General features: G+C 51.4%; 6 protein-coding genes across 6 annotated transcripts; 4 read left to right on the top strand and 2 right to left on the bottom strand.

Moving 5' to 3' along the window:
- Positions 1 to 99: 99 nt before the first annotated feature.
- Positions 100 to 1,424, top strand: HO173_010919 (uncharacterized protein; the record flags this gene model as incomplete). Its single annotated transcript, XM_037312804.1, has 2 exons — positions 100 to 1,024; positions 1,090 to 1,424. The coding sequence occupies 2 exons, from the start codon at positions 100 to 102 to the stop codon at positions 1,422 to 1,424; spliced, it is 1,260 nt and encodes a 419-aa protein (XP_037160236.1).
- Positions 1,425 to 1,693: 269 nt separating this feature from the next.
- On the bottom strand, positions 1,694 to 4,270 carry HO173_010918 (uncharacterized protein; the record flags this gene model as incomplete). The annotated part of the gene is made up of 3 exons (XM_037312803.1): positions 1,694 to 2,785; positions 2,841 to 4,212; positions 4,260 to 4,270. 3 exons carry the CDS (start codon positions 4,268 to 4,270, stop codon positions 1,694 to 1,696), a joined length of 2,475 nt encoding a protein of 824 aa, XP_037160235.1.
- Positions 4,271 to 4,411: 141 nt separating this feature from the next.
- On the bottom strand, positions 4,412 to 5,093 carry HO173_010917 (uncharacterized protein; the record flags this gene model as incomplete). The annotated part of the gene is made up of 3 exons (XM_037312802.1): positions 4,412 to 4,451; positions 4,505 to 4,971; positions 5,025 to 5,093. 3 exons carry the CDS (start codon positions 5,091 to 5,093, stop codon positions 4,412 to 4,414), a joined length of 576 nt encoding a protein of 191 aa, XP_037160234.1.
- A 361-nt stretch (positions 5,094 to 5,454) lies between these two features.
- HO173_010916 (uncharacterized protein) lies at positions 5,455 to 6,119 on the top strand (the record flags this gene model as incomplete). The annotated part of the gene is made up of 2 exons (XM_037312801.1): positions 5,455 to 5,509; positions 5,560 to 6,119. The coding sequence occupies 2 exons, from the start codon at positions 5,455 to 5,457 to the stop codon at positions 6,117 to 6,119; spliced, it is 615 nt and encodes a 204-aa protein (XP_037160233.1).
- An 810-nt stretch (positions 6,120 to 6,929) lies between these two features.
- On the top strand, positions 6,930 to 9,191 carry HO173_010915 (uncharacterized protein; the record flags this gene model as incomplete). The annotated part of the gene is made up of 5 exons (XM_037312800.1): positions 6,930 to 7,292; positions 7,359 to 7,471; positions 7,524 to 7,871; positions 7,921 to 8,480; positions 8,542 to 9,191. The coding sequence occupies 5 exons, from the start codon at positions 6,930 to 6,932 to the stop codon at positions 9,189 to 9,191; spliced, it is 2,034 nt and encodes a 677-aa protein (XP_037160232.1).
- Positions 9,192 to 11,407: 2,216 nt separating this feature from the next.
- HO173_010914 (uncharacterized protein) lies at positions 11,408 to 12,188 on the top strand (the record flags this gene model as incomplete). Its single annotated transcript, XM_037312799.1, has 2 exons — positions 11,408 to 11,734; positions 11,787 to 12,188. 2 exons carry the CDS (start codon positions 11,408 to 11,410, stop codon positions 12,186 to 12,188), a joined length of 729 nt encoding a protein of 242 aa, XP_037160231.1.
- Between the last annotated feature and the right edge of the window lie 372 nt (positions 12,189 to 12,560).

Genomic DNA, 12,560 nt, shown 5'->3' with positions numbered 1-12,560 from the left:
CTTACTTACCCCTCTCAATCTCACATCTTGTCTCCCTACTTACCCATAAGACGCTCCCCCTGCCTATCCGCCGGTTTGGTGGCATCTGTATCTCCAACCATGGACATAGCCTACGACCACATCCAAGAGGAAGTCCTCTCCCCCGACCAAATCGCCAATAAGAAATCACAAGACCCCAACCAAAAAGATGGCAACCTGAACACCGAATTCAAGGAGGCATACAAATCCTTTTCATCGAGTCCCTGGGGAGCCCGCCTCGGCGGCTTTCTCAGCGATGTCCGGAAGCACGGCGAGACTTATTACGAGGGCGCCCGCCAGGAAGCCACTGCTGCTAGCGGTGAAGCCCTCAAAGGCTTCACGGATCTAAGATCTACCCTCGTTAGTCGAGCACGATCCATGTCGACGGGACAGGATCCACCATCTACACCCACGGCTGCCAGTCAGACGTTCGGTAGAGAGGCGGAGAAAGAGGGAAAGGACGACAAGGAGCGGTCTGAAAGCGAAGCCTTACGAGAATCCGAAAGCGTCATCTCTCGCTTCCGTGCTGAAGCCGGAAAACGGTTGAAGGATCTCGAGAAAGCAGAAGAAGCAGCGGACGCAGCAATCTTCAGATTCGGTGCCAACATCGGCAATTTCCTCCGCGATGCCGTGACCATTGCTCCTCCCACCGAAGAGACCAACAAAGACGGCTCACGGAAAGTCCTCTTCGAAAGTAAAGATCAAGATGGCAAACGGGTCATCCACAGCACGCGGTTCGACGCCCAATTACACGCTATACACTCCTCCTTGGAAAGCTTCACTTCCGATCCTGCGAGCGCGGAGTATGCAAAGTGGAAAGACGATTTCGATGTGGACAAAAAGACAGGCGCTATAGCTCAGGATTTGGAGAAGTATGAAGAGCTGAGACGGACAATGGAGAAGCTGGTGCCGGAGAAAGTAGAATACAAGGACTTTTGGACGAGATATTACTTCTTGAGGATGGTGGTGGAGACGGAGGAGCAGAGGAGGAAAGACATATTGAAAGGTAAGCCCCACACACACTCTCTCCAATAGGAAACCTGCCGAGCACCGTGCACTGACCTACAACAGGCGCCACCGAATCCACCCACGAAAACATCGGCTGGGACGACGACTCCGACGACGAAGAAGACAAAGCCTCCACCCCTCAACAATCCCAACCTCCCCCAATCGCATCTGAAGCACCAGAGATCTCCCCACCGCCCTCCTCCACCGACCCCAAAGCAGATGAGCCACAGGAACCGCCCTCGCTCAAGCCCGCCGAACCACGCCGCTCCCAGGACGCTCTGTCCCAACCGGATAGCGACACGAGCTATGATCTCGTGAGCGGTGCTACGAGCAGGGCGCCTGGGAGTCCGAGGGCGGGGGAGAAGAAGGATGACGACGAGGAAGAGGATTGGGAGTAAGGAGGGCATGGAATTAGCTTCTTTGGCTGCCGAAGCTTTGAAATTCAAGGGGGCGCATTGGGCCGGGCGATGAGGTTGCTACTGGATTGGACGCACGGCGGTGCTTTTGACTTTGCTATCTGTTTAGCTTCCTACGTTCAAAGTTCTTGTATAGAGCAGTGACAGCATTGGGATCGTATGACCTGGCCTTCGCCGTCGAACTCAGCGCCGTTACAACTTGCTATCGATTTTTGACTCTTGGCAAAGCATTAAGAGTGGGTATAATACGTTTAATCCAAACTCGCAGTATCGCTCCGATCAATCCCAGGCCTTGTCACCTCTTCCTCTCCCTCTCCCTTCCCTTCGCCCTTCTTCTCTCCAATGCCCCCGATGACACCGGGCCCATGATGCAGCACGCCCTTCGCATCCTCCAACGTGCCTCTCCTCTCTTCGACTGGGCCTACGGCAGTGTTCGCCAGCTCGTTCCCGTTCTCGCCCGCCAGCGGAAGTTTGTTGCGCAAGTCGTAGTGGTCCACGCCATCAGCGTACTCGCCGTGGGCGTCTTCTACCGGTTCTATCGTTCTTTGACGATCGTGGTTCTCCTGTGCGTCAATGAAGACTTCGTCCTGGTTGTCGGGGCTATCCCCAGCTTGTTTGCCCGTCTCGTCCCCCTTGGGCGAGACGACACCTGCTTGACTGGTGAGAGTGACAGTACTGGCATTGGCGCCCTCAATACCTAGACTACCTTGGTGTCTGCCAAGCTTGAAAGGGAAAGCTTTGCCAGGACCTGCGGAGGGCCGTTCCCCGGGACTGGCAGGGAGAGGGACTGCTATTGCATTCTCGGAATTTCGGTCTGGTGGACTTGAAGTGATGCTGTCACTAACTTGCTTACTCTCTTCGTCTCGGTTGGGGCTGACGACACCTGCTTGACTGGCCAGCGTGATGTTACTGGCATTCACGTCTTGATTACCCAAAGTCCTGCCGAGTTTGAACGGGAAGGCCATGCCCGGCCCTGCAGAAGGCCGCTCCCCAGGGCTAGCAGGTAGCGGTACTGCTTTCGCGTTCTCAGAATTCTCATCCGGTGGACTGGAGAGGAGGATCGGAGGGGCGAGGTGAGCGTGATCGGTTGGATGGCCGTTTGCTTGGCTGTTCGATGCTTGCTCATTTCTTCGGCGATCCAATTCTGCAGCTGGCGTATTCTCGTCATTTCCAGGTTTGGCTGTGTAATCAGTTTGACCTGCATCAGTCACGCCTCGCCGCCGAGACCGCGAACGTGATAGCTTATTTGCTCGGTCAGTACCTACTGGTCTGGCGTTGGCACCGTCATTCTGGGATATTATCGTGGTGTTGACTTCCTTATCTGCCTTTTTTTCACGTTGAATCTGCGAACTATCAGCACCGAACACAACACCTCAGAGGAGAGGGAAGAATCCATACAGTATTTTCATCGTGCGAGCTTCCCCACAAGCTCCACATACTCATTCCCCAGCTCTTCTTTTTCTTCTCTTCCTTCGGCATGCTCAGACCTCTCCGTCCAGCTAGTGCTGAAGGCGGAGGCACCTCATCATTACCGAAACCCTGAAAGCCTTTGGCCATTTCTTTCGCTCGCTGCTTTTGTACCTTTCGCTTTTCTCGAGCATATTTTTGGTCCCACTGTTTCTTAGCGTTCAACCATTTCCCGACGGGACCAGGCTTAATCACGCCAACTTCATTTGCCGACATCTGTAGAGCCGGCATCGATGAAGGTGGATCTAAAGGAAAGATGTGACCGTGCCGGTCGACTCTTTGCCGTATCATGTGATCCTTGAAAGCTGGCAAAGCATCGCCAGCTCTGCCCACTTGATCTTTCGCGGCACTTCCCCTTTGAGCCACGCCATTGTTCATGGTGGTTTTTGTTTGCTTCGATTTATCGAAGTCGCTTTCACTTTCGGTGTCTGATCCCACGGAAATGAGGGACACCTCATCGTCATCCATGATCTCAATCTCAGTCTTTTGAGCTCGAGCGAGGACCCAAGCGCCAAATTGAGCAATAGACCGATACATGAATTTTGCTGGTCGTGTGAAACTGAGTGTAGGGGCCACGTGGCAAAGATCGTCCCAGACCTGTAGCTGCACATCTGTAGGCTTCCACTTTGCGATGAGGTCCCTCGCTTCGGGATACTCGTCTAGATATGCATCACCTGGAGGATATTGCGAAGGATGCGCGGCTTTGTGAGCAAGATATATCTGCTCATCTCGTAGTATCTCACCACCGCCCGTGACAACGAGCAATGGAGGTAAGCCACCTAATGATGGTTGTAAAACCGGCGAAACGAGCGGATGCGATATTAGCTGATTAGTAGTGTACATTTGGATTTGATCCTTTATGTCGACGAAGTTGCCACCGATCATAATTGAGAAGTTGTGTCCAGCGCCAGGAATCGTATTACCAGGTCGCTCTCCAACACCGTCAGTACCGGCTGGATTATCCGCGTTTTCCTTGGGATGTAAGTTCTCTCGGGTGTGATCAACTGAGAAACCCTGCACTGCACTGTTCCTTGCCTCTCGCCTTTCTGCGTTAGTTGACTTTCTAGGCAGTCCTTCGCCTGCCACTTGCTCAACGGCATGCATTGCTATTTGTTCCATATCATCTGTATTGGGTGGTGGCCATGAGGTCGAAGGCTTCTGTAGGAAGCCATGAGTGGGAATGAAATCTAATGAGCCATCGCCTGCGACGCTGGGGAAAGAATGGGTCAGGTCGACCCAAGGTGATATTAGTATTGCTCCTGCTGGAAGAGGCAGGCCTCGATCGCGTAGTATTACAAGTATGCTAGACCCAATTTAGCTGTGGCACGCTCCTAGTATAATCTCACATACCTAACAATCATCCCGCCTCCCGCTGAATCGCCTGCAAGAACGATCTCCGAGGGATCTTGCACAGTCAAAAGGTAGAGGTATGCTGCTAGACAATCGAGAAGACCGCAAGGAAATGGATATTGAGGAGCTAATCGATATCGTGCTGAATCGTGTCAATACTGCCGGTGACTTCCGTTCCAATGATAAGACTCACTAAGACTTATCAGTACACTGTTCTTTTAACCAGTCTTCAGCTGTACACTCACCGCGCAAAGACCCTAGCTTCCAACTTTCGAGCATGACGCTGAAGCTGATACCGATGTTCATCCACGCTCCCAAAGAAGTAAGCACCCCCGTGTACATAGAGCATGACTCGTTTGCCCTTCTCGTCCTTCCTCTTATCGAAATCTCTCCTCATCTCAATCCATTCGGCCTTCAAGACGCTGCCGTCTCTTCGCCATTGCCACCATTCCTCGCCTCCTACCTTGTCAACACCATGGTGACCCAGTTGTGCTATAACCGCGTCCGCAGCTCCAGATAGGCATTTCTGGGGTATTGTGATTTCGTCGACTTTGACCCAGCGTGGACTGGGAACCCATTGAGACGTAAAACCCTGTACATCTTCGACTGTGTGATGGGAAGCATAGGCAAGGAATTGGCGGATGAGATTCACGCCTTCGTGGTACGAGATGTGGGCAGTGGGCATCTGACGGAGAGGCTTGCGATTGAGGTACTATGGCATTCGTGAGCTACAATCCGTGGAACAGAGCGACAAGCTAGCCATACATGAGAAAAACAAGTCTCGATTACTGTAGGTGCGACTGCAGTGCCGACCGAGATGGTATTGAAGACCATGGCTGTTCAAGGGGTGGCGCGAGTAGGTAATGCAGATATCGAAAACCTACGAGAGAGCATCTAGGAGACGCAGAACAATGAGAACATCAGCACAAGATGCAGTATAAACCAGCGACCACTTTCATATCTGGGTGTCACAAAGACTTGAATACTTGATGTGGAGAATTGTACCATTTTGGAGAGGTGATGGAGATTTCTCAATCGTCATGTCCAAAATCTTAGATTCCTCGGCTATCTCGGACATGTCGATCTCCCGAGCCATAAGCGTCCACCAGATTTTGTGAATGGACCCATCATCCCCCTCGACAACAGCGTCGTGCGTTGACCGCTGAAGACAATATCAGCTCCATCGTCGATCTCAATGTCGAAGCCAATGAGAGAAACCCAGGGAGGTGTTGCGCTTCCTCCGTCACCTGGTACATATTGATGTCGTCTCTACACAGTCCAAATTGCTGAAAGATGGTAGAAAAGATCCAGAGCAAGTTCGACCTTTCAATCGCCCTCTCTCTCTCTACATGGCCTGCTCTCACTCTCGCTGTCCAGAACTCATGGGGTGGCCCGGATTCTTCGGAGAAGCGGGACTGGTTTGCAGGAGCAATTTCCGACCTGATATCTACTACACCAGATGCCGACGTTGAATATGTCGAGGAATTTATGCTTCAGGTCATGAACGATGAATTTGATGTCAACGTTGAAGATGGCAGTGGGGAAGAGATCTCCGCGAAGATCATTGGTTTGAGGAAATTGACTCTGCAAGGGGATTTCGCCATGGTGGATGAGATGTATTCGAAATGGCAGGAGAGGCAGGGCAGGGGTAGTGGTGAGAGGATCAACTTTCACCATTTCTCTAGGGATGACCATGAAGATGAAACCGATTGGGATAGTGATGGTATCGACGAGGAAGACGACAACGATGATGTCGAAATGGGTGAAGCACCTGCGCTGGTGAAGACTCCCAAGGAGAAGGTCCAACCTAAGGTCGATGAGGAGGGATTTACAGAGGTGGTAGGCAGGAAGAGGAGATAGCATGGGCCTTCGAGCAAGCATGGGATGCTACACCTCACACATGGGACAGGTGCTCCGGCACCGACCTCATCTCCAGGCAATCTGGAGGTTCTCCTGTCCAAAAAGGGGCGCGCCGCGGAAGATTGGAATGGAGGATCTTGATGAAGAAAGCTTCTGCCTCGTCCTTGCGGGCTTGTCTTGGAATCTTCTGAGAGGTCTTTGGAGCTGCCTCACGAGCCCTGGACGAGGTTCACGATGTATTTGCTATGGAGCTTGGGTTTCTGAGAGATGGCATTCTCACTTTTCCAAGCTCAGTAGAGCCTCGAAAAGTCGATTTAGAAAACGGCAGCTTTCGCCTATCATGGTCAACCTCAGATAGCATGAGCATGCACTCAGAGCACCCATGTACTATCTGAATGTCTGCAAGATTAAAGAACGATTAAGCACTCTGATAAAGACCAGATCCTGTTGGATTGCTGCATCCGTAGTTAGGGTTTCGCTCTCTCAGGTTACTCCGAAGCCGTGGCTAGGAACAACTTCTCTCCATCTCCGTTCAACGGCGTCTAAGCTGTAGAGCTCAAACCAGTAGAAGCATTTTTCAAATCCAGTCTTTTCTGTAGACGAGGAGCATAAGTTTCTTGAGTATCAGCACAAGTATGAGCGCTCGCCAGAGCTCTAACCAACTGCCAATGGCGCTAGCCTTAAAATTCTTATTACCCTCCACACCTTGCTTTTTGCACAACACACCTACATCATTCTCAACTTCTTTTCCATCCATTCTGCTCTCAAAAGCACCATCGTTTGAGAACTTATCGACGAGAGCATATCAAGATGGATCCGAAGCCATCCTATCCAGACCCCGAGGCAGCTCATGGAGGAATGCATCCATTTTCCTATGCAGCCCAACCTCCGATGCCTCCAGCCGAGCACGCGCACGCGCACATGCAGCAAGCTCCTGCAGCAAACATGCGAGGACCTGTCGGTGACGGACAAGAGTATGGGCAGATAAACCACAACGGACAAGTATTCACACAAAATGGACAGATTTCAAGAGAAGCTCAGCCCGCCACGCCACAGCAGCTTGCACAACGAGGACTTGACGCAGACCAGAGCCAAGGGCGGAGCAATGTGGATTCTTCTGCAAGAAAGAGAGCAAAGGTTACGAGAGCGTGCGATGAATGTAGAAGAAAGAAGGTATCTTGTTCCCAGCTTGCTGGAGCGCTCTCTCCAGATTCACGGGCTCCTTACCGACCTCTTTAGATACGATGCGATGCCGAGTCGGAGACACCCGGTATACAGTGCAGTGCCTGCAAACGAGCAGACCAGGTATGCGATTTCAGAAGAGCGCCACAAAAGCGCGGTCCAAGCAAAGGGTAAGTCGATACCAAGAAACCGGGGGCCTATGACATACTCATTCTCTTGTAGGTACATCAAGGAATTAGCAGAGCGTGTAAATAGGTTGGAAAATTCTGGGGCTACTCCTCCGGATATGCAGTATGCCCCGGTCATTCACGATCCATCCGGTCCAGGGAGCGCTTATTCTCCGCCGCTTGAATATAATAGACACAGAAATCATGGTATGATGATGGGGCAACAAAACTTCGAGCAAGATCATCAAGAGCTTCTAGAGTTCTCGCCAGGACATCGCGGCACTAATACCGACGCGGCTGCAAATGGACTTCAAGTGCCTAGAGTCTTGCACCCTACATCCCTCGTCCATCAACAAACACGAGACACGTTGAACAACATGGCACCTGATCCATCGGTCTACGAGTAAGTTGGAATTCTGTAAGGCTTGAATCCCCCTCTAACTCTTTTATAGTTACGGCAAGCTCATCCAACCCTTCTTTCCTGTGCTTGCACGCCAGGAAGGCCGGGTGCATCACGAACTCGAGAAAGTACCTTCTACTGTTCGTACAGCCCTGCTCCATGCACGCGATCTAGCAGTCACCTGTTGTACTTCTGCTCTCAAGCCGGAGGCTTTGGTCGCCCGAGTCACATCAGAACTCGCAGCCTTGAAAGCAGAGGGACCCCAAGCCCGAACGTGCGATGCCAATTTCGCATACCTTCAAGCTTTGTTCTTCATGGCCATCGTCACCGAGAATAGTGGTCCCGTGCACAGTCGTAACACGTCCTGGATTGCCGAAGCGGTCAGCATCGCAACATACTTGAATCTGCACCAATCCCACGCCTTCGAAATGGGGGGCACAGAGGATGAAGATTCTAGCCCAAAGGTAGCTCGGCGCGTTTGGCTGAGCCTGATTGTGCTTGACCGCTTTCATGCCAGTAGTACAGCCAGCCCATTGCTGGTTGCCGAAGATAGTGCACGTCTGGTTGCATCCGATGAGGATATTTTGGGACCCGACGCCTACCACCTAGTCCGTAAGTGAAAAACAGCCACATGATGGTCTTCACCCTACAATTAGATGATAACGGAGTGCAGGTATCTCGCTCGCGCTGGGCCATGTATCCCATGCTATCCTCTACCAGTACCCCGAGCGCAATCGTTCCCATCCGCGCGAGCTTCTCCTTGACCACTTGATGAAAGGAGAGATTGACCGCTTAGGTGAAGGTCTGTATCAGACATTCCGTCAGGCGCCACACTTATACCTAGCTTTCGCCCACCTTAAGCTCCTCTCCCTCAGACTTCCTGGATTTCCCGATTCAATAACGACGGAACTCTTGGATCTCGCTTACACAGTTGTCGATCAGCTAAGCTCGCCCATTGGCGGTGTGCGACCATTGACTCATCATTTCGCTGGGCTCGCTGCCATCACGCTGGCAGAGAACATGGGCAATGAGCAATCTGTGGCCACTTTGCAAAAACTTCGGGCCATTCTCGACACTGGCTACGTTCGAGAAGACATCGAATCGAGCAAATCTAGGCCTCACAAGACGGTCTGGAATGTGCCTATCAGCTCGTTCATCAGCAAGAAGCTCGGAGATAGTGCCCCTCAAGCGTCCAATGACAGCATGACTTCTCGTGGTGGATTGCAGCACCTTGCGGACGCTGCGGTGGGCAATAATTCCAACGAAGAGGCTACAGATTGGACTGCGGTGGGTGCCAAGGGGTTCCTGAACGAATTTGAGTAGTTTCTTCGGGGACTGCTACGAGTTCATCTCTTCACTCACATTATGATACGAACTCGTCAGGTCGATAATTGCAAGGGAAGCACAAATTCAATTCGGCTAGCATCAAAACTTGTTCTATTACATTAGTTAGGAAAGCTACAACAATCATGCATTGCTCCATTCGACTCCGTGTTCGCCACCATCAATTCGTGTATTGCTACAGATCTAGCCATGATTGCAGCACAAACACATCATCTTTTGCTCCGTTCCGTATCATGCTGTTACGTAGCGCTATGCACATCTAGCCCCTGCCTTCTGCACAAATGCTCCAATTTATATTGCAAAATTTCATTTCCTTGGTCACCCATTCCAGTATGCCCATGCCATCTGATCAAAACCCATATGTAAACCCTAGAGGCGAGAAGATCTGTAGACCCCCAGTCTGCCGTCGTCATATTGAACATCTATCCTTCGAGACTTTTGGAGGTAGGTTATGGTCGCGAGCGGTGATGCAGAGGGTAGATTATGGATACCACGATCGGAGTCCCGTCAGGGCCTTGCTCAACTTTGTAGGGAGCCTGTACACTGGGTGAATGGTCTCGGGAGGACGAGGCGACGGACCATCTGGCGGAAGGACGAAAGAGTTCGGGGATGGGTATGAATTGCACCGCTGCTGTACGAGATTATGGTCACAGCTGCGGCGACCGCGTCCCAGACTGATGACCTGACAGGGGAACGCGCTGAGAGGCTCGGAGGAGCATCAGCGCCTTGACTTGTCAGACCGCCGGATAGGAGACCGGAAGTTCAAGAATGCGAACGAGCACGGGCCTCGGGATGCGTGACTGGCTTCATAACTGGCCTTGTGATGCTGCAGTTCCGCTGCGTGGCCCCCACGGGGTGGACGAGAGAGGGGCGGCGTCCTGTGGCGGTACAGGAGGTGGGATGGAGGATCGGTCGCTCGTTGCCAGGGATGGCATACTCGTACAGGTATCTTTGGGTGTGCGGTACCGAGCGGAGAATTGAGTACTAGTGCTGTCCAGGAAGTGAGTTACCTCGTGATAGCGCCGGAGAGTTGACCAATCAAACTACGATTTTCGCGGAGAACTGAGTAGTTTGATTGGTCAACTCCCCGCGCTAATTACAATACTCACTCCTGGACAGCACGAGGTAGATGTCGTTGGGAGATAGAGTCGGAAGGTGCTTCCTGCGGGGTCTTCCTTGCTAGCCATATGTAGTATAGCTTGCTTGGCTACTAGATCCTGAATCCTTCGGATTTTTCCATACTTATAATTACAAATCCTACTGTGCTTCGAGAAGTGAGCTACTTGATAGAGCGAGGACACCAATAGATCAAGCGACATCCCACTAAGTAAAAAGATCTATTGGTGTCCTCGCTCTATCAAGTAGCTCACTCTCGAACGTACGAGTACATCCTAATTCTACCCACACGAATCCTTTGACATCTTCTTTGGTAGACGCAGATCCCTGCATTCATCATTTCTCTTGGCATGCGGAGAGGCCTCTAATCCATTTGCCACGAGGCCGAAAGATGCCGAAACATGATTTCTCCGCATTATACAATTAATCACTCAATCTAAAGTACATCAAGTGAAACCTCGCGCTTGAATAGAGTTGCTGATGGTGCTCTTGGACCCTGGACCCTGGACCCTGGACTCTGGACCCTGTTGATGCCCATACATATTCAATGACGAATGCACCTCCTGCATGCGGTTTAGATTCAAGCCTTGGAAGACAAATGCTGACACAAAGAGCGGGAAGGAGATAAAAGTGACGAACCTACCTTATCTCCACATTGCGTGCGAGGGTGGAGTAGAGTTAGAGTACTTCATGAAACTTCTTGCTTACTGATCGTGCCGTTGACACTCTATAAAATGGCTTGATCCTGCTCTTCTTTCATCTCTTGACTACATTGTGGGCACAATTCTTCCGCTTTGAGGACCCTTTCCTCCGTACTGCAATACCTGCTCTATCTCTCTGAGCTGAGCTTTTATACGAAGTGGTAGACCTCCGAGGGTCCTCTGCTTCCTGGCAAAATATTCACTATGATGTTGTGAACACGCAAAGACGCCCCAGTGCTTCTGAATTCCCCGTCCCAATCTTCATCACAAAGAAAGAATATTCGCCAGCCCCCACTCATGATGGGCGAATCCAAATTGGCTTCGACAGCCATATACCAACTACCCCTAACGCCGACATCGCCACTCTCTCCCGCAGCAATGTCAGATGCAGGAGGGCCCATCGAGGAAATCAGCGGCAAAGACGCATTAGCCACAGCGTTATCCGTTATCGGGACAGAGCGGGACGCTCTAACGCAGCTTGAAGGCCTGTATGCGTCTGATGATATTGCCCAAGCCGGACTTGCCAACTCTGTCAATGTCATCACTACGTCTATCTGCTCTGGTGGGAAATTGGTAGTCGTCGGCGTTGGAAAGAGTGGCAAAATCGGCCAGAAGGTGGTAGCGACAATGAACAGCTTTGGCATCCGAAGCGCCTTCCTTCACCCCACAGAAGCTTTGCATGGCGACTTAGGCATGATAGGAGAAGTGTGCATCCTTGTTACTCCTAGGAGACTACGAAGCTGACTGTTTGCACCAGAATGATACAATCCTCGTCATTACTTTCTCCGGAAGGACGCCGGAACTACTGAATCTTCTGCCCTATCTTCCTCTCGACATGGCGCTTATAGCGGTTACATCCCATGCGACCCCATCGACATGTCCCTTATTTGAATCTCGGTCTCCGCATCTGTCGATTCTTCTCCCAGCACCCATTCCAACTTCCGAGGTCGACTCATTTGGTGTGGCTGCTCCAACCACGTCCACCACGGTTGCACTTGCTTTGACTGACGCCCTAGCAATGGCGGTTGCTCGACGTCTTCATCTTGATCCTTCAGTGGTTTTCCAGGGCTATCATCCTGGTGGCACCATCGGTATCAGTCATCGAGCGAGCGGTTTGTCATCAACGAACGGCGGAAACCCTTCCCCTGTTGAAATCTAGATGACCATCTGCAGCCACGACTGGGTATCGCGTCTTGCTATTTAGCTGGAATCTTCTCATCATCTGAACACCTACGTAAGATCGATTCAAACGACAACAATGCCTCAAGGTCGGATTGGTGAACTCTCTGTTGCAGGTTCCTTCCTAGATCGCATTCTGCCAGATTTTGAGAACATTTCAGCCGCGCTCGGAAGACTTGGTTTGAGAACATCAATTGCATGCTCGGTCGTTGACTACAAATATTTCAAGCCAACCTTGTTTGATACCGGTCAAAACTTGCCTCCTCGGTTGTTGACAACTATTTTCGATGCCTGAGAACGAGGATCGACAATTGCATCCTCGGTTGCTGATGACTATTTTCGGCAAAGAGCA

The sequence above is a fragment of the Letharia columbiana genome (genome assembly GCF_014066305.1).
Source record: "Letharia columbiana isolate WasteWater2 chromosome Unknown Sc0000054_s0, whole genome shotgun sequence".
Classification (NCBI taxonomy): domain Eukaryota; kingdom Fungi; phylum Ascomycota; class Lecanoromycetes; order Lecanorales; family Parmeliaceae; genus Letharia; species Letharia columbiana.
Note: the sequence above shows the minus strand (reverse complement) of the source record. Positions and strands in the feature narration are given on the sequence as shown.